The following is a 20,874-nucleotide window of genomic DNA, read 5'->3' on the forward strand; positions in this document are numbered from 1 at the left end:
AACCACCTTCAGAGCAGTTACTGGCTTATTTTTGGACACAGATTTACTTTTTTTCCTGCAGGTTACACTTTTATTAAAATTCTTTTGCACAACCATTTGTCCACTTTCATACTGAGAATATGCCTGCTGAGTTTATGAAGTACAACTAAAAAGTGAAAATGTTTTAGGATAATTGTAGCATGAACAAATATCAAATGAGACAAATTCAGAATTTAGTTCAAAGTGGGTTTGGTCTGCCAAGAACAATGTTCATGATACTACTTAGGCTTTTTCAACATCATACCACATGCAGACATATTATAAAAGTTCACCTTTGTATCAATCACAGTAATGTCCATTTTGTACTGTGAAAGGTCAGCTCCTGGGTCTATGCTCCACTGGAAGTTTTCTAAAGAGGGTTTATCTTTCAGGTCTGTATGCACAGAATATGAGAAAAAAAGACAAATAATCAGAATCAAACTCTGCCAGAAGCATCTGATCCCATGGCTGTTCTGTATGTGCTTTATGATGGCACTTAAGGTGATCTGCTCCATTAACTTCCTGGTCACCTGGGTCAGGCTGACAGGCCTGTAGCTCCCTGGATCCTCACTCCAGCCCTTCTTGGGGATGGATGCCACATTTGCTCACCTCCAGTCAACTGGGACCTCCCTGGTCATGCAGGACTGCTGACAAATGATGAAATGTGGCTTGATGAGCACTTCTGCCAGCTCCATCAGTACCCTCATGTGGATCCCATCTGGCCCCATAGACTTGTGTGTGTCTAAGTGGTGCAGGAGATCACTGACAATTTCTTGGATTATGGGGGCTTCATTCTGCTCCCTATTCCAGTCTTCCAGCTCAGGGGCTGGGTAACCTGAGAACAACTCATCTTACTATTAAAGATTTAGGCAAAAAAGCACTAAGTACCTCAGCCTTTTCCTCATCCTTTGTCATTATGTTTCCCCCACATCCAACAAAGCAAGGATATTGTCCTTAGCCCTCCCTTTGTTGCTGATGGATTTACAGAAACACTTGTCTTTTATGGCAGAAGCCAGATTATAAACTCTGTTTGGGCTTTGGCTATTTTACATTCATCCTGTGTAACCTCACAACATCCTTGTAGTTCTCCTGAAGCTGCCTGCCCCTCTTCTGAGAGTCATAAACCCTATCTCTGAGTTGTAGCCAATGCTCTCTGTACAGTCAGGCTGGCCTTTCCCATTAGCTCATCTTGCAGCACATGGGACAGTCTGCCCCTAAACCTTTAGGATTTCCTTCTTTAAGAATGTCCAGACTTCTTGGACTCCTCTGCCCTTCAGGACTACCTACCAAGGGAGAATAGTCAACCAGTCTCCTAAACAGGCCAAAGTCTGCCCTCCAAAGGCCCAAGGTAGCAGTTCTGCTACCTCCCACTTCTTCTCTGGGAATGGAAAATTCTATCATTTTGTGACTGTCATACCCAAGATGGCCCCCAACCATCACCTACCTGCCCTTCTGTGTTCACAAACAACAGGTCCAGGGGCTGCCTCCCCTAGCTGGTTCACTATTGAAGTTAGATCAATGGCAGTACAAGTGTCAGGTCTAAGCAAAGAGTACAAAAGTGTCTGGTTGTTGTTCCAAAGATGTCTCTTGATTTATCTCTGAGGGGGATATTTAGATTCCAAGCCACATGGCCACACCAACTACTGCAAAGTATCTTTTAAATTCATAATGCAAGTATTTCTAAATAAAGTAAACAGTGTAAGAGCTTGGCTGAGGAGTACAGAAGCTTTGATTTTACAATGCTAGTTCAAAAAGTTAGTTTTCCAACTGGAAGCACTTAAGAGGAAAGAAGATACATGTTCTAGAAAGAGTATATGACAGCCTGTGTTCATTATCACTAAAGGTACAAATTTCTTTAGCAGATCATTAGGAATAATGAAAAATATTAACAAAATCACTTATGCATACATTTAAGTAGTTTTCAAGTATTTGATACAGAGAGTTTAGACTCAAACTTTGAGGTATTATTATTACATTGCATCAAATAACAATGCTAAATAAACAAGAAAGAACAAGGTTCCTAGCCTGTTGAATGTACACCTGAATACCAATGATATATTTATTATACAGTGGCAAAAGTATGCCAGGAAAACACACACATGTAAATGTTGGGGGTGATCCTGAGAAATCCCAAATAGAATGTGACTGAGTTAGAAGCAGAACAAAGGGATTAAAGTGGAAGAAAGGAAGATAAGAAAAATTCTATTCAATCAGAGCACAGGCTGAGGAGGTAGGGAGGCAGTAAAAGGAATATTTTCATCAAGTTACCTTGCTCATTTTGCTGTGCTTTACTTTTTGATAGTCTACAAGGGTTTGGCTGAAGTACAGATGCTGGTTCAGACTCTCCAAGTCCTGTCCTTGTTTTCTTTCTATTTGGTACATGGCCACTGGCAACCTAACAACATATTGCAATTTTACTATTTCCCAAAACTTAAATAAAACACTTCAAAGGAGAAGAAAGAGTGAGAAAAGCATACCTTTACATCATCAAAAAGTTCCTCTGTCTCTGCAGAACCCGGCAATGGTGCAAATTTGAAGGGAGGAACTTCTTCTTTCATTGGGATCTGATTTTTCCTGTCAGGGAATGTTTTTCCTAGCATTGCCTCTTGTACATAGGATTCCCCTTGCAAATCTCTGCCAAACAAACAGCTCTCATTGTTGTTATTTTGAATGGGTGATGAACCTTCAGGAACGGTCTTCCCTACGTGTGAGAAGATGTCGTGCAGAGTCACTTGCTTCAGTCTGTTTTTGTATATCTCCTCACCTCCTTGTTTTTTCTCTTCACCACGAACTCCAGAGCAGCGATCAGACAGATCCAAGGGCTTATCACCTGCATGTTCCCCATTAACCTGAACATCGCATCGAAAAGGCACAGAGTTCTCTTTGTTGAATGATGTTTTCTCACAGCTAACTGCATGATCATCTTCAGTTTTCTTTCTCTTAGCACACCTGCCTTCTAGCTGCTTCTGGTATACAAGAAGGACACTGCTCTTGATAGTCTCATTTTTAGCTGTGCAGGTGTTTCCAGCACAGGTTACAGCCTCATTAGAATTCTTTTTCACAACCATTTGCCTATGGACAGAGGCCTGGCTGATAACCGAATTGATTTCTGTCCCAAGATTCAGTGGTGCAACAAAAGCAACATCTTCAGATTTTGATCTACTTTTATGAGATCTGGAATTGGATGGATTGTTGAAGAGGTTGGTTTTGAGATGAGGCTTCAATTCTGAATCTAAAATACAAGGAGCATGAACTGTACTTGAGTTGTTCTTCACGGTGCTAGAAGCTCCAAAAACAGGAGAAGCTACCCGAGTATCCCAGTCATCATGTGGTGGAGTGCTATGAGATGGATCTGAAATACTGAATACAATGAGATGTGAGAGATTTTTCTGGTGTACAGATGGAAGGAGAGAAAGTGATATGAACAAAAAAAGTTTCCTACTGCTAATCTGCTTTAAATCTGTGTGAGCTGCTTGTATTAACTGAAAACAGAAGGAAAAACAAAAATTAATCTATTCTAGGCATAGGTACTGTTGCACTTAGAGCTGTAGAAGGCAGACAAAATACACATCTCGTTCTTCATTTTGGTGTATGGTCTGAAATTTTGTTCCATGTTCAACTGAGAACCAAGGACAGAGTTAAGCTTGCCTAGTATCTCTTCTATCCAAGAACTCCCTACTTTTCAGAGCTATGAAAAGGAAAAAAGTGAAAATGGTTGCAGTAGGAGTCTATTCAGATTCTTGTACAGATCTTAGAACCACAATAGATTCTCAAAGATTCTGCAAGTGAAGGAAAAAAGTGCACGCTCCTTTCAGGTACAGTTTTTTTACCTGTCATCATCAAAACATACATTCAATACGACAAGTATGGCCAAAAATTTCTTTGTTTATACCACAATATCCTTAAGAGAGTGGGAAGGGCAACAGTCAATTGGTTTGACACCTAATCAGAGCAATAGGATCCTTCTTGCATTCCAGCTCCAGGCCCACAATCCACAGGGTTATGGGGCCCAGAAGATACCTTGCAATAATGAGAAGTTAGGAAAGAAAGGACTGTGTACAAAAGAAGCCCAAACCAGAAGTTTGTGAATTAAGTCTACAGTTTTGTATTCTATCAGTTTCTTTGCTTCTCATGTTATTTACTTGAAAGAAAGCCCTCTGATATGAAAATACTCATTTCCATTTCTATACCTTTAAAGAAAAATGCTGCAAGGTTTGAAATTCTATGAAGACCCAAACTTCTATAAGCCTGCTTAAAAAATACTATTATAACAGAGTGGAAACACACCCTAAATTGTTGTCATTATTTCTTGATTCAGAAGCTGGATGTTTTCTTGAGTCTTCAGACTGCGTGCTCTCTGAGGCCTGGCTCATAACTGTATTGGTGAGGGGAAGATTCAGTACACTCTGGGACTCCTTGCAAATGGTAAAAGAAAATAAAGAAAAGAAGTGTGAGAAGATATTTGGTTTAAAATTAGAAATATGTTCAGTTGGCACATAAATTCTCTGAAGACGCATTCAAATAGAAACATTCAAAACTCTGAAAAACAATAAAAGCTAAGAGATGAAATTTAGACCAGCTGCTTTAAAGAAATCTTATGGAAATTGAAAAAATTCGTTCACATGCATGGACATAAAAATATTCTGCATACTGTAATTTTCATGGTAGTTACCAACCAAAACCATCAAATAATCTCACCTGGGTCACCAACCAGTCTCATTGCCAAGAAATATTTTTAATGTCTTAGATTTGATCACTGCACAAAGGGAATTTAGCAGACCCAGGCATTTAGTTCACTATACTAAGAAAACTTGAAAGAAGGAACCGTGTCTCTACCCTCCTCCTCAACCCCCTGAGACAGGTCAGGACAGTTCCATCTCTTCTTGCTAAAGCAAGTCAGTGAAGACTAAACAAAAGCAAACCAAAGCAGAACTCAGAATGCTGCTGCAGAATTTTAATGCAAAACAGAAAAATACTGTTTTTGAAAACAAATGGCCCAAAAAGCTGGTTATGTAAGAAATTTGGGAATACTTACAGATTCCTCTTCAACACTAAGTCCAATTGTTTCTGCAACGACTGCAGCCAAGTTAAAAGATGGCTTTGGAACAGGGTATCCTCCCACCCTTAGTTTATCTTTGTGAGTAGAAAGAAGATCACAATAAGCTACATATGCATTATAGAATCTCACTCAACTCAGAGATGGTACAAACACTAAACTAAAAAGATCACAAACTAAAACTGGCATTTATGGAAATAGTTTGATCCATGTTAGATAAAAATCACATCTGGAAGTGGTAAGTGTCAAAAGGGGCAAAAGAATTTCTGATGAGAGCAAACTGCTGTATCAGCAGGGAGAAATATGTGCCAAATTTGAATACAGCTCCCAAAATAAAAAATCAGTGTAAAAGCTGCTTTGCACACTCCCAGTTCAGGGCACAAAGAGTCTGATAAAAGCATGTAGAAGAGATAATGTGTATTTATTATACAATCCTTGTCTTGTGTATTTCCTAATTGACAGTCACCATTATTTTTCATATGTTTTTATTAGGAAAACAAATAGATGAGTTTCCCTACTTTGAGGGGTTTAAGATTACTCAGTTCATTAAACCAGGTTAAGATAATAAGATTGGAAAGTAAAAGATCAGCAACTACCACAACCTTGAATTCTATACTGATTCTGAGAGTCATTAAATGATTTTAAAAGGTTTGTGCTTTACTAGGTTTCTGTGTTAAAAAAAAGGTTAAAATGATGAAACCTCAGTTTTATAATATTTTTGCTTTATTTTTTTATGGAATTAGAACTAAATCTATTAATACACTTACTTGGCACAGGGGACAGCTGTGGATCACAAGTTTCTGCCACTAGTATCTCTCCTCCATGGTGAGTGTTCACTTGTGTGGAAAAAAGTGGAATTTTTCCCAGCTCTAGGAGATGTAGAAACATTTTCACATGGTGAAATTAGGTATCCTGTTGTGATAATTTTGTGTAGATATAATGACCCTGATCTTAAAAGCACTCGAATGAGAGATTTAATATGTCATTAGATCCAGAAATCTAAGCATGTCTGATAATTTGAGACAGCGATATGTCAAAATAAAAATAAAATTATAAATATTTAATATTAATCTTTTTCTTTTCATAAATATCTCAGCCAGTCAGCTCTAAAACAATACTAACACAAAATGACACCACCATGTAATATGACCACATTAAAATAGTTATTCAAGCTGTATTTGACCTGTTAACAGGAGAATGAAACTATTGAAGAGTAAACCATACACGGCAACAATGTTCTGCATCAGCTAAGGTAATAAAATGGTGAAAAACCCGAGATCTGAATTATGACAAACATATGCCATGCAGTCCTTTCCACCTTGATGACCAATAGCTTTTCACAGCCATTAACTGTGATAGGTATTTACACCATGCCTTACATATTAAACTTTGAATTAATTTAGTAGCTCCACTGTTTTATATAGAATATGGAGAGAGATAGGTATGCTTAGAAAAGAGAAGCTACTCACAGCACTAAAAATTTCAAATGCAAAATAAAAGGCATGAATAATCAGCCCACCCTTTTCATCCCACAGTTACCCTATTTTTATTCCTTTAGTCAAGACTAACATTTAGATGTATTCATACTTAAAATACCTTTTTTTAATGCCACAAGATAAATTGACCTGGATTATGATATTTCCTGTGTATCAATAAAATACAAGCAGAAGGTGCCTTATTCCACAAAAATACTTTTTGTGGACAAAATAGTTATTTCTATGACACTACAGAACAAAGTCTGGAAATTAAATGCACACAATAGTTCTGAACTTAAGACAAAAAAAAGCAAATAGTGTAGAATACAGACAAAGAGAGATCATGTAGATATCTATCAGTTTCAGTAACATTACTTCAGTTGCAGAATAATTTCAGAATGTGGCAAAACATCTGTTTTACTCTCCACTAGATGGTGACATTGCAGCATGCACAAATGAAAACTGAACAGATGCTTTTTCAGCCAATTTGCACATAGAGAAGGAATATAGCCTGTTACATCTGCATGTGCATGTGGATGAATAAAAGTAGAAGGCTGAGATAAGTTCTGAGCATATCACTGATGCAACAGTTACTGCTATAGACTTTTTTCCCCTGGACTCATGCATTATCACACAAAAAGAGAAAAGGCAAAGCAAAAAAAGCACAAGGTTGGGGTTTTTTTTAGATTTTGCCCTTTGCAATACATACTACTTTCTCTTTAACCCTTAATTAATTACAAAAAAAAAAATACTCTTACCACTGTTGCTTTCCCTAAGTTCCAAATCTGGGGGTGTATGTTCAGTATATCGGATATGCCTATTCTCTTTTTTTCTTCTCATACGATTAACCACAGAAAATGAAGATGTTTGAACTGGAGAATCTGGAATGACTCCTTCTTCTGCCTGCACTACTTGCTGCTTTTGCACCCTGGAGACCAAATCAGGTGGTCAAACAAAATCCCAAGTCAGCAAGATGAAGAGCTTTCACTTCAACAAGTAGGACAATTACACAGTTCAAGAACGCAACAATTCCAGAAATACAGCAACTTCAATAATGCTACTCTGTAAAAAAGTAATACTCAACCCACTTTCTAGATACATTTAACAAAAGATTAACCATTGCTCCATCAAGCCCAAGGACAGCATACAACCCTAGTTCTTCACATTTGAAGTCAACATACAACTGCCCTATGGAAGCCCTTTTTCTCAGAAGAAGCTAGGTACTCTAGAGGTTACAGCTTATCCTCTGAAGCAGCTGCCTCTTCAGCAAAAGAGTGCTGAAATGGATGGATCTCCCCCTGTATGGAAATCCCTGTATATCTTCACAGTTTATGACCCTGAGGTTGGCTGAGCTGGTTAGTGCATGGTGCTGGATGACACCAAGATTCCAGATTTAATCCCTGGATGGGCCATTCACTTAAGAGTTGGACTTCATGATCCTTGTTGGGTCCTTTCCAATTCAGAATATATTCAGTGATCTGGAAATACTGTCTTAAATACAAAACAAAAGCTTTTGGATAATTTTAAATAGTAATGAACAGAACTGTATTCAAAACAATCCCTCTTGAAAGCATTGATTTTTACCTCTAACTCAACTCAGAAAGGTCTTCAGGGAATAATGTAAAAAAGCATGAAGAACAAGTAATGTAAAAAACAAGATAACTTCAGAAGTTTACCTTCTCTCACACTGTCAGCTCTAGCAGTTGGAGAGTCAGTATATAAAAATTAATGTAACAAATAACTATGTATTTCCTCTCCAAAAACTCTACCTAGACATAGCAAGAAATAACAACAAAAAGGATTGATTTTGGATCCTTGAATTTAAATAGTTTGTTTAGTACTTCATAAGAGGCTATCTGCCCTATGGTGGTGGCAGTGAGATGTGAAAGAGGCAATAAAATAAAAACACACAGAAATCTAACTCGACCTGCTTGGTCATCTTCCTGCAGTTGCACTTTCCCTTAAAATTCTCAAGAGAAAACACAGACCAAAAGATCACTTCCTAACTATAAAGGGAAGGATATAAGGTTTTGATCTAAGGGAAGAAGAGGAAATACAGATAAATTTTTGCCTGCATGGAAGCTGAACCACAAGATATTATATAGAATAAGGTAATGGAAAACTTGAAAAAGCTGTCTGGCTTGAGACAAAAAGCATTTTTGCAGTTAGGCTTTTTACCACTAGTAACTTTGAACACTTAATGACAAATACTGATGCACTGATGTTCTAAAGTCATGATGAATCCTACTGTGTGATTTTGCAATTGCTCTTTTCTAGCACATTTACAAAGAAAGCATTGGAAAACTACATGCAATATCTTAAGATACAAATCAAACAACAGAGCAATATATTCATCAATTTACTTTGCAAATTTAAGTTAGCTTTTAGAGTTCTCTTTAAATTTACTGGCACATGTGGCTTTGTTCAATAAATGAGCCTACTGAAAATATATTTTTCTCCACCTTACTATACAAACCAAGAGGCAGTTTCTACATACCATCACAGAAGAAAAAAACATCAAATGAAGCAGCTAGCACAGACACTGTACATCATAACTATGTAATAAATAATTTCTGAATCATGGATTTTTCTGAGACTCCAGAACAGGCTTTTTGCAGAAAATTTATTGCTGTTTCCATCCATGCATAATGAAATCTCAGTGTCATAAAGAATCAGATAATACATAATAATTCTTCTACACTTTCAGTGATTTCACTTCTATGGAGAATTCTCAGACCTTTATTCCTAATATTATAACCTGGTTACAAAATACAGAAGACTGTTTCTAGTGCATGATATGAAATCAGATTTTTGCAATCTGCTACTTTGCACCTACAATGTGATTGGTATTATATTGACCTAAGCTGCTAATTCTAAATAAAGTACCATGACTATAGCTCAACCAAAACAACCAGATGCAGTGACTGTGTTAAAACAGCAGTACTATCCTTTTAAATTACTGTTTATCCACCCAACTCTGCACTTAATTGAACAATCACCTAACATGCAGAGCAAATAACTTATTGTACATTGGTCACTGTCAGCTTTCCTACATTGGCCAGAGATCTTTAGTGGAAGCTGGGGTCATGAAGTATGCTACCCCAAGAAGATTAAATGCATATAGAAAAAATTAAGGACAGTGAAAGTGCAAAGATGGGAGACAAACCAAGAAATACAAAGCAATAGGTCTACAGTCATTTTGAACTGAGCTATAGTTGTTTTACACCCTACTGAAGTTGACTTCTGAGAAAGACAAGAAATAAGTCACATGCATAAAAAGCCTTCCATATCAAGTCCACACATCCTGTCCCATTTCTCCCAGGCACATACACAAGTTAGTCACAGACAGGCAAAAGTGAGAAATTTCAGATGATGTCAGATCACAACAAGAAAGGAACACTACTTCTGCCTTGCACAGTACACCACATTCACATATTAACCACAACATTAGATGGCACATTCTTACTATATCAGATTAAAATTTCACACTCAATTTGTAGCTCATTATTTTTATGTCTTGCTTTCAAAATTTACTATAGTGTTTTTCTTTTAAAATTGCAAAATTATAGTAGGTTTATTTTAAAAACATATTGCAAGATCCTGGGACTTTTTGACTATCTAAATAACTACTTTTCTGGAGTCTTAGCCTAGGAGGAAATACATGGTAAAGAGGCAACTAAGGAATAAAAGTATGAGATATAAGGCTTTGCTATACATTGTGATCAGAAGTCAAGCAAAATTTCTTTGATAAATTTACTTCTCCCAGTTTTACTGTCAGTTTAAAACAAGATGAAAACAGTTAAAATAAAAACCTGCACAATACACAGAAACTGAGCTTATGTTGTTATAGTGGCAGTGGGCTATCTTTTCACAGTCTATCTATCAGAAAGAGGACATAAGATTTAAAGACTTCAAAGCTGATATTTATATTCCCAAACATTTCTACTAAGGAATGGGGGAATATCCAAAACAATGCAAAACTTACTCTAGCTCCTTCTGTAATTGCTGGAACTGTTCAGTTAACTTTTTATTCTCATCCTGCAAGTTGTTTTTTTCATTCACTGAAATTTATAGAAAAAAATATTACAAAAACCAATGCACACATGTTAACATGATAATCTTGTCAGGTCCTTCAAGGAAATAGAACCAATTCTAACATGTAATACCTATGGTTTACAAAACTGAAGTTGCAAGCTAGTCATTAAAAAAAGTAGTAAAATTACATGTTAGAAAAGGCAGAGGTGCACAACTACTGTATCATATTAGTTCTACACAATTATTAATTACTTTTGTCCATGTACACAGAAGTGAGACTGTGTGAATTACTCACTTGTCTCCATAGACAAAATTGCTTCCTTAGACCAGAGATAACATATGAACTATAAAGCAGTTTGAATTTGGTTTTAGCCACTTAAGCAACCATTAAGCCTTTCTTCCATGCTGTCATGTAATGTTGTGATAGCTCCCAACTGTTCTGTTCACTTTAATTTTATGTTCTTGTTCTTATTTTGTTGTTGTCTATTTTGCCTCTATATTCCTCAATTGATCTTTTTCATTTTTATATAGATCTCAATGCAAACCCATGGGATCCTACCATTATGTCACAGTTCAAGATTTGTACCTAATAGGTGTCACTTTGATTTTTAAGGTTCAAAGCTATATTTAGAGATTGGCTGTACCCTGTTTGCTGCTCATCATTAAACTCAGAATAATTTAAGTAAGTGTCCAATATTAGAAGTCCTTGAAACACTGATGTGTTTTGTATTAGCATAGTACCTAATATTTGCATGATTCAATTAAGTACCAAAAACGTATTTTTTGTCCAGCATTTTCCATATTTTAAATCTCACTTGATGTCTGCTTGACCAAGCAAGACAACTAAGTGATACAAAATAATGAATGGCAAATCATAATGATACCATTAACATTTTAAATTTCAGTCCTGTATTATTCTATGCTTTATACAGCCAGTCTTTCCCAACGCTCTTTATGAACATATTTGTGTCCTGCTTGTGTATCACCTGGAACAAATAATTTAATTTGTCTCACATGTTCTATTTCTTGATTTCAAAATGAGCTGGCTACAAGCTGCCTAGTATAAAGCTATTTTTTGTGGCCTCAGTTGGTTATGTTACAGTTATGGGTTTACTGCAGTTGAAGTCCAAGACCAACTACAAGACACAAGCTAGACCCACTTCTGTCTGAACTTGATACTTTGTAATCACCAGTTCCTTTTGAAGTCAAGGCTTTCTTAGGAAAGCTGGCAATCATTCTAGCTGTAGGAATAAACAGAAGCAGTCCCATTTTATCTAAAGTAGCTACTTTACAGTGTAAGATTTTCCACGTCAGTTCACTTTCAGTATCAGCACTTCAATCTAAGAAGGTGGGTCAAATGACTAGTCACTGGTATGTTACATATTTTCAGACTGTACAGTTAAGTATCCCAACTGAACTTCTGGGCTTACTAAACACACCACATATAAATTATATCAAGTTACAGGAATTACTGGAGAACTAGTTTACAAAATAGCATGTTTTGTCTTCAGACTTGGAGATAAAACTCACTGAGCTCAGTAATAAGTTTGAGATTCTGCTGCCGGATATTTTCAAACTCTTGCTGCTTCTTTCTCATATGTTCTTCGGTTACAGCACAACGATCACATAACCCCGCTCTTAATCTACAATAAAATGAAGAGAAAAAGGTCCCTCTGTTAAAAAAACATTGCCATGCATGCAGCAGATACCAATGTTTAACAGACCTTTGGAACAACGAAAACCAGAAAACTTCTGACAGCTATGTGGAACACCACTAACTACTGTGGTTTTATATGTTCACATAGCAATATTTTGAGTTTCCTGAACGATCTAATACTATGTGCCCTAGCATTTGCATAAATGACTGTATGTACTGGATACTTCTAAAACAATATGCATTACTTTATTTAATAAAGTGGACCATGCTACACCTTTCCACTGAAATCCCTTGTGAGGCATCCTACTAACACTGTCAGATATAAAGCCATTCATTTTAAGTAAAGTTCATTCAAGAAAACACAAATAAGCAAACCACTTTGATAAACAGAATTACTGCTTCATCTACAAAGGACATGTATTGTCATTAAACAAAATAATCAAATAAAAAGGACAAATGGTCATCTCATTCTGTAACAACTGCCAAGCAAATATGAAACCCTTTATCTTAGCACCAATAATTTGAAGTGAATCCAAAAGCTCATGAGAGGCCTGGACTCCACTGTCTCTAATGGTTTCAATTAGCTGTTTAAAACACAGCCATGATCAGAAAAGGACTGGTTAGAATCACTCCATCTTACCTGACACATTCATTCATGCAATGAAATCTGTGTTCATTTAATAGGTGATAAATGGAATGCATTTATTTCCGGTACACAGCAAAAAGCTAACAGTATTACCAAAGTGAAAACCAGACTCTCTTTTGCCAGCTAAATAAGAAATAAGATAGTCGAAAGTTCTGCATTGTTGCTGCTACTACATCAAGTATTAAAAAACCCCAACTAAACAAACTAAACAAAAATGCAAGTTTCCAATTTCATAGCTGAATATTGGAAGTAAAAGCCATGCTGGTTTATTGGTGTTTTAATATTGTGGAATTGTGGCAAGAGTAAAATACTGAAAAGCCTCTTCATACTAACTTATCTGAATGTGCAACAAACACAGTATTACAATCTCCTTGCATCAAATCAGTTGAAACAATACTTTCGCTTTTCACAATGTGAGTAATTAATCTGCTAAAGGATTAGAAAAGTCCATCCACACCGTGAATACCTCTCTACTTACATGGTATGAAAGTTTATTACCTGCATGGCTACAAGCTTATCCCTAATCACTTTCACAGAGAGATGGGAGTTAAAAGGAGAAGTAGAGTATCACAGCTTTAAAATTTTAGGTAACTCAGGAATAGTGGAAAACATTTACTATGTAATGATCTCCTGTTCCCAGAAAACTTCTGAGAGCTATTAACAGCAAATTTAACATACACTTTCCAAAACAGAAATAGTTTTTAAAGATTAAAAAAATGCACTGTAATTTCATGTCTATTAGTTTTGTTTTCTTGAACCAGATTATACAGGAACAAATAAGGAAAAGGCAGAATGGATCAAAAGGTGAGAAGAACACCTAAGTCCAAAAGAAGGTAACAGACAGAACCTGTAATTAAATGTAAGTAAAACAGACAATTGGTAAAAAAGACACCCCTCAAATCTGAAGCCTCTCCTAGTGAGTTATTTCGTTAGTTTCACAACATATTATAGCCTTTGAGTTGTACTTGTACTACATCTTGATCAATATAAAATTGAACTATACAAATTAAACTATACAAAACGTCTGTTTGCCTCCCAAGCTCCTCTATTCTAACTTCTACTGGCCTTAACTGAACTAAACAAACTAAGCACTTTGAATATAACAATATAACAATTTAGTTATATAGAAGAGATAAATAAATATATATGCTATATATTTATTGATTGTTCTTCAGCCAGAAAAAAGCAAATTCTACACCTTTCACTATAACACACTATTTGGATTCCATTAGAAAAGGATTTGCTTACAAAAAGAAAATAATCAATAATCCCACACCAATACACAAACTCAACTTTGAAAAGTATCCAGAGCTATTTTGTAAGAGCAAAATATAGCAAACTCAAAAGCCAGAAGACACTACTTCACCTGTCTTCTAAAACCTTGATAGTGTCATGAAGTGCTTTTTGCTGTTCCCTGAGCTGTTGGTTCTTGGTATAGAACTCTTCAAGCCTCTCTGCATCCCTGAGAAGAAAAATAGGAAAAATTAGTTCTAGCTTTAAACTGCAGTAATTACTTTTTACTAGAGAATTTTCTCTGCCATGTTTTTTTCATACCCTTGGAAAATATGATTATCACCAGCACAAATATTAAGCTGAAGAGAAAGCTAGTTTTTCTGCTTAATAATAAATTACAAATGACAGAGGAAAGATGCAGCTAGTTTCTAATTCATTATACAGGTGATCTGTTACGTCTGATTTTTCTTCGGGTAAAAACTAGAATTGGTGACGGTCAAGACATAAAAGCTAGCAATGTTCAAGCAATAATTTCAGAGAACAAACTCAAATACTTCTCTTACACTTTACTGTGTTGTGGAGCTTTTGGGAATCTAATGGGAGCTTTCACAATCAGGTCATTTTGGTCTTATCAGTGAGTAAATTCTGCAGCGTGGCAAACCACATCAGGTTTGGAAATCCCTGAAGTCTTTAGATCCATTAGAGGTTAATTTCCTCAAGAAGAAATTCTCTACAGAGCATGCATTCCCATAATATGAATAAAAACAAGAGAGTCTCTTTCCAAAACCCTCAGAGGCAGATGATCCTATGGAAAATACCTTCTCTAAAAACCAGAACTAATTAATTAACAAGGAATATTTTCTCCTTGAAAGAGCTAAGAAAAAGTAATAACGTAAACTTCCCAATTTTAGCTCGCTTTCAGTTTTATTATCAGATCACAACATCTCTTCAAGATGCAAACAAAGGTACGAGTGACAAGCACATAATTGTTTTTTTCAGAGAAATTAATGTTCAGTAAAAGCTAAGCACCTGAATCTGTGTAACATTACAATGACTAACTTCTAAGAAATTCCCAGCTCTTCTTTTCACCATAGAATCCTCTGTATAGATCCATGAAAGCAGTTGTTTGTTTTCAGTGTGCTTGAGATGGATTATTTGTGGAATTCATGAAATTGGCTCACGAAAAGCTGTTAAGTGCACACACACACCAGGAAATAAAGACATACTTACTAACTTGTTGATACAGTTCTTTTACACAATCATACTTTCAAAATTGGCACTATCCCTTTAACATATGTTTAGCCAACCACATTTTCATATTGCTGGCATTACAGTGGTACAAGAAAATAGCAGTCATGGGTCACAAAGTGAATGGGACAGCTGGAAGCTTCTACAATGTACAGTCACAAGCATATTTTATTAAACTTTAAATTTAAGTACAGATGCTTTGTTTTTCTGTACTATCACAGAGACCCACATAGGCCATTCCAACTGCATGTTCAATCTATAAAACAGTTACATGCAAACAGCATGAGGGACCATTTAAGGCTTGTACTTTTACTTGGGAAGGACAAAATGTTAAAGTTCTGTTTCCTCAGTTCGCTAACCAAGTACAGCCAGGCCATGGAAAATTTGAAGTCTGACAAAAGCAGGCTGTATTTTCCTGATGTTTAGGACATAAAAAAAAAAAAAAAAAAAAAAAAAAAAATCGCTCCAACAAAAAAGTAAAACCACAAAAATCCTCTCATTTTTCTGTTTATGCCACTCACAGGAGGCTTAAAATAACATATTTAAAAATTGTTTCTAATTAATTCTAAGTCATTCTATGGCATTAAGTAATTTTCAATAAATAAGACATTTATACTACATGCCTTTCACCTAAACCCTGTAAAATGCCCCATGAAGACAGTAAAACAGAAGGAACTAGGCTGTTGGTTGGAGTTTTTTTCCTTAAAATTCCAGTGCATCTGATAAACACGACAGACATTTTTGGCTATGAAGGCATTGCATAATGGCCGGTTTCTGACCTAGGATTTACAAGTCATTAGCTCCAATGCTGGACTGGGATACAAAATAAGGTGCTCATTGTCAGCTGATTACCAAGTTTGAAATACTAAACCCCAGGTATTCAGATGTAGCAAGGAGAACAAGACCTCCTATGTAACAGTGCTGTATCTACAATGTGGCAGTTGTAGAAGATTCCAACAATGATCAACCTATTTGGTATTCTTTCATTCACAACACTGATAATATTGGTCATGTAGAAAACTGGCTGATCAATTTAAGATTCCAGAACATGGAAGCAACTTATGATACACCAGGCTAATATCAACAACAAGAGATAACTTCATTATTTCAGATTAAAAATGAGCAATTACTTAGTTTATAAATTATACATAAGAAATAACACACCCTGTAAAGAGCTACTTACATCTTCAGCTGAATTTTTAAAGTAAACAGTTTTTTACAAATCTAAAGAAAAAATCCTTGAAACCTTAATCGATCTTACAAGAATTGCAGCTCATTAATAGGACTCTGACTCTCCTTCAATAAATTAGATCATTAGCATGAGTACTTACAAGCATCTTTCCTTTTTCAACTTAGATATTTTCAGCTGTAAGCCTGAAACATAAAAAGAAGAAATCACATGTTATAGAGTTATGATTTTAAAAAAACATGAGTGAGACAATAAATTCATTCCCCCTCTGTCACTGTCGTCTGCAGAGAGTACAAAAAAGTCACTAATCTGGAGAGAAAAAGGTTTCTTCTGGACTTTTTGAGTGTGTTCTACAGGTTCTTGGAAACAAATATAGTCATTGTGATCTCCAGGAAATAAGAACTTCTTAAACAAACACACACACAAGTAAACAAACACCTTTGTGAAATAACCACACATGAATAGCCAGCACTGTCAATATATTTTCATTTACCATGCTCACATAAGTAGCATAAAATATGTTCTGTGTGCACATAAATTCATAACACTACACTGGAAATGAAGCATCCAGCTGCTGAACTGAGAAATGCTTTACAGTGTATAAGCAGAAACGAAACATTAAAAATATGTGATTCATGGCTTTAAAGCACAGAAGAACAACATCCTTCTTTGGAGGTGTGATACCAGACTCTCTCCAGTCAAAGCTTCCTTGGAATATCTGAAGGTGAATTGAGGAATGGTGTTTCATCTGTGGCCCTTCTCCCACTCTGAGTTCCACACTCCTGACTATATATTCTGAGCAGAAGTAAAAAGGTTTGCAAATACAGCTGATGTTCTCAGTAGCAGTGGCCAGCTGACAGTCCAGGGGACAGAACACTGTCCAGCCAACCTGCTTGCAAGGTCTTGCATGCATTTGTATGTGCACAGAGACAAGAAGATATTTATGTACAAAACAGTTTAATAAGCAGGACACAGTGCAATGTAAATTTATGTGATATTACCCACACAAGCTAGCCATTCCTATTCCAAATAAACAGAAATAATCAGACCCAAATGATAGAACAGCTTCTTACACAGAAATCCAAGAGAAATTTTCATATCACATCAGAAAATAGCGTAATATTTCCTAGCATGGTTTTCTTCTAACTATGAAAGGTTGCTACCAACTTCAGGTTGAACATTAGGTCTCTTGTAAGCTCTCTTGCAAAAGCATTATGCATTTAGGATAGCAGGATAAACTTATAAAATCAGAACACTTGTAAGAAAACTTCAGACTACTTTGAATTTAAGCCTAAATACATAGCTGATACTACATCTTACTATAGAAAATGCAGGTTAAGGCAGCTAACAGACTATTTTTTTATCCCCTACCACACTCAACTAGAAACAGCTCTAAGGGAAAAATTAATTGCTTGAGAAGGTTCACTCTTCAGGCCACTTAAAATGTCAAGCCAGCCACAGATTCAGTGAACCCATACTTGCTACAAGATGCCAGTGAGACAATGAGTTAAAAATGCAGACAGACTACTTAAAAAAATTCTTAGGAAATACAGCAAGATTTCTTTTATCTCCAAGTGTTCAGCACCTGTGAGACGTTATGTTCTATCATGCAGATCAGCACAGAAAGAGGGTTTATTTTTTTAAGTAGCTGCTATTCATCAAGGCAATTAGGCATCTGCAATTAGAACCCCTATAAAGCTTGCTTTAAAGCTGCTCCACGCCCATCGGAAGGAATGAAGCTGCACAACAATGCATCTCCTGTATGAACAGGTAGTCTGTTCTGCAAGTATTTAGGATTGTAACTTTGGCAACCTGAGCAACCAATTGAAGAGGCAGGGCTCAAAAGGCCCAGTACTGTGCTACAGGTAACACTATCTCCCCTCTCACCTGAATTCAGGAGGAACTAAACTAGTTACTTAAAGGTTCATTTTTTCTTAGTTCAAATGACTGCAATGAGAAGGCAGGAAACCAGCCTGTTACATTTATCCAAGAGCCTCGAATTACTACATCTGCTGTAGTCTCTTCCTTTTGCTTTTCCAGAGAATTAAGAGTTTTTAAGCATGTCCATTTAAGGAGCTTTGTTTTTTCAAGTTTCCTTATTTAATATAGGGAGCACATGTAACTCTGAAGAACTACACTGTGTCCCTTTGCCGTTCAATTTTATCTTTTGCACAATATTTTTATGAAATAGACAAGCTGCAGACTATATAAATCTACATTACCTAAAGCTTTTAAGTGTTTAGTAAATGACACTCCACACCTATTAAAGCAACAGAGACCTTCTTTAAATTATCATCAGGCAGAGTATTTAAACACTATTTTATGAAACCTGCTATTTGATTAGACTACATAGCTGTAATATTTCAATTAATGGTTATGATAATTTCTCTTCTGATTAATTTTCCAATGTATTAAATGCACTTCCTTAAACTGACAGTGCCTGGGAAGACTGCAGAAGCTTTATCACTGAAGATTTCTTGAAACAAGTTGAACAAGCTACTGTCAGCAATGACGCAGACATAATCCTACCTCAAGGGCACAGAGATGGACTAGATGACCTTCTAAAATCCCTTCCAGCTCTGTTTTCTATAATTATTTACTTTTGAGGAACTTCCAGCCATTTCCTTTCCTACAGCAATTTATCAATGAGATTGCTTTCCTCAAAAGTTTCTCTCCTATGACTACAGTTTTCTCTCTGTCGATATCTTCTGCTTTTCAGAAATAAGCAATAATAAAAAAAACTGTTTAAAAAGTTGTACATAAAACACTGCTCACATTTCTATGTTGATATATAGTTTTAGTACAGAGTTTTAGATCTAAATTAATCCTCAGAAACCATCTTGATAATATCCACATGTAGCAAGCATCTATATAATTATTTCAAACAAGAGGTAAGAATTACCACATGTAGAAATTAATCACTTTATAAAAAGCATTATTAAATTCCTTTGGATCTTCTGAGCACTATGCAAGTATCCCATTCTACAGATAGAAAAAAAACGGCAAATAGTTTTAATGACCATTATTCTAGTTGTTGAGTACTTCTGAACTCCACGAAAACACTGACACTGACCATACCCAGCATCTTTGGAAACTGGGATGGGTGTCCTACTCATGGGCTCATAATGAATTTAAGTTTAAATAATAATATTTTGGCTGAAGAAGGCCAAAATTAGGATTTTTTTGGAAGTGATCAGTTTAAAAGAACTATAAACTGGATTTCTCTACATAACAGTGGAAAAATACCCCCTTTACAATACAGTAACATCCAAATTCAATAAAATCCCTTTCAAATTGCATGAGTTTAAAATATTCTTCAGTCTACATTCTATAGATAAAACTTGTATAACATATCTGACCATGTCAAGTTCATGCATCACAAATTGTACTTTTCATGGGTTTTAAATAAAAAGAATTCCACCATTTCAGTATTTAGTACATTGTACATACAAAAAGTTTTTCAATAACTACTAACTTTCCCTTAATCCACCTTCCACCACCTTTAAAATAATTTTTGCTGACATTCAGATTGGAAACTCATGAGTCAATTTTAATTCTTATTTATAGACTTCAGAAACAAGCAAAGTCTAGGCAAGTCTGTGTTTGATGTTTCTAAAATATCTTCCAGTACCATTTTCTATAAGAGGATCCCCACCTTCTGGAAAAATTAACTATCCTTCAGGCATGCCTTTGATGTTATCATGGAAAACCTAATTTTACCTAACACAGTGTGGGACATACTGACAAAGGGCTAGGCATGAAAAAGACTGCCTGGTGGCAAAATTACTTGGCCACACCCTGCATGCATTCTAAAGAGTATCTTGCTCGGATAAAGAAAACCCAAACTTGAAAATCACGTGCTGCACACCCCAAGAAACTAGAGAAAGGGTCACTTAACATAAGTGTCTACATCAGAGCTTTTTGTTTGCTTTTTTGTTGTTCAGACATGCCATAAATTGCCAGATCCCATTCTGTCGGTACTTCCGCATTTATCTGTGGTTGACATCACACCCACTCCAAAAAGAACCATCACCAATTAAAAAAATAATTATTAAAAAAAGGGGTTTTTTGTGTGTTTTGGATCACAATATAAAATTGTAGTTCATATGTTAATGCAAAGAAATGCTGCTGTGTGCTATAGTTTTCAGTTGCCATACTGGTATATGCTTTTTGGTTGCTTGTTTGGTCTGATTTTTTTTAATAATCAAAAACAAAGTGTCACGGCCCAGTGCTGCAAAGTATTGAATCAAGACTTTCAGCAGGAGGCATGTAACATCTATTAATTATAAAACAATCTCCAAGAGTTTTTGAAACCGA

At 35.9% G+C, this 20,874-nt stretch overlaps 1 protein-coding gene across 2 annotated transcripts in view; it reads right to left on the reverse strand.

Moving 5' to 3' along the window:
• RBBP8 (RB binding protein 8, endonuclease) overlaps positions 1-20,874 on the reverse strand; it is a 42,634-nt gene that overhangs the window by 11,660 nt on the left and 10,100 nt on the right. For both annotated transcript variants that reach the window (XM_056485085.1, XM_056485084.1), the window contains 11 exons: positions 16,700-16,742; positions 14,254-14,349; positions 12,115-12,227; positions 10,535-10,610; positions 7,308-7,477; positions 5,842-5,943; positions 5,054-5,151; positions 4,306-4,433; positions 2,496-3,378; positions 2,287-2,413; positions 312-412 (listed from right to left, as the gene is read on the reverse strand). In XM_056485085.1, coding sequence (XP_056341060.1) covers positions 312-412; positions 2,287-2,413; positions 2,496-3,378; positions 4,306-4,433; positions 5,054-5,151; positions 5,842-5,943; positions 7,308-7,477; positions 10,535-10,610; positions 12,115-12,227; positions 14,254-14,349; positions 16,700-16,742 — 1,937 coding nt within the window. The remainder of the gene's footprint in view (positions 1-311; positions 413-2,286; positions 2,414-2,495; positions 3,379-4,305; positions 4,434-5,053; positions 5,152-5,841; positions 5,944-7,307; positions 7,478-10,534; positions 10,611-12,114; positions 12,228-14,253; positions 14,350-16,699; positions 16,743-20,874) is intronic.

The sequence above is a fragment of the Oenanthe melanoleuca genome, chromosome 2, assembly GCF_029582105.1.
Source record: "Oenanthe melanoleuca isolate GR-GAL-2019-014 chromosome 2, OMel1.0, whole genome shotgun sequence".
NCBI classification, from domain to species: domain Eukaryota; kingdom Metazoa; phylum Chordata; class Aves; order Passeriformes; family Muscicapidae; genus Oenanthe; species Oenanthe melanoleuca.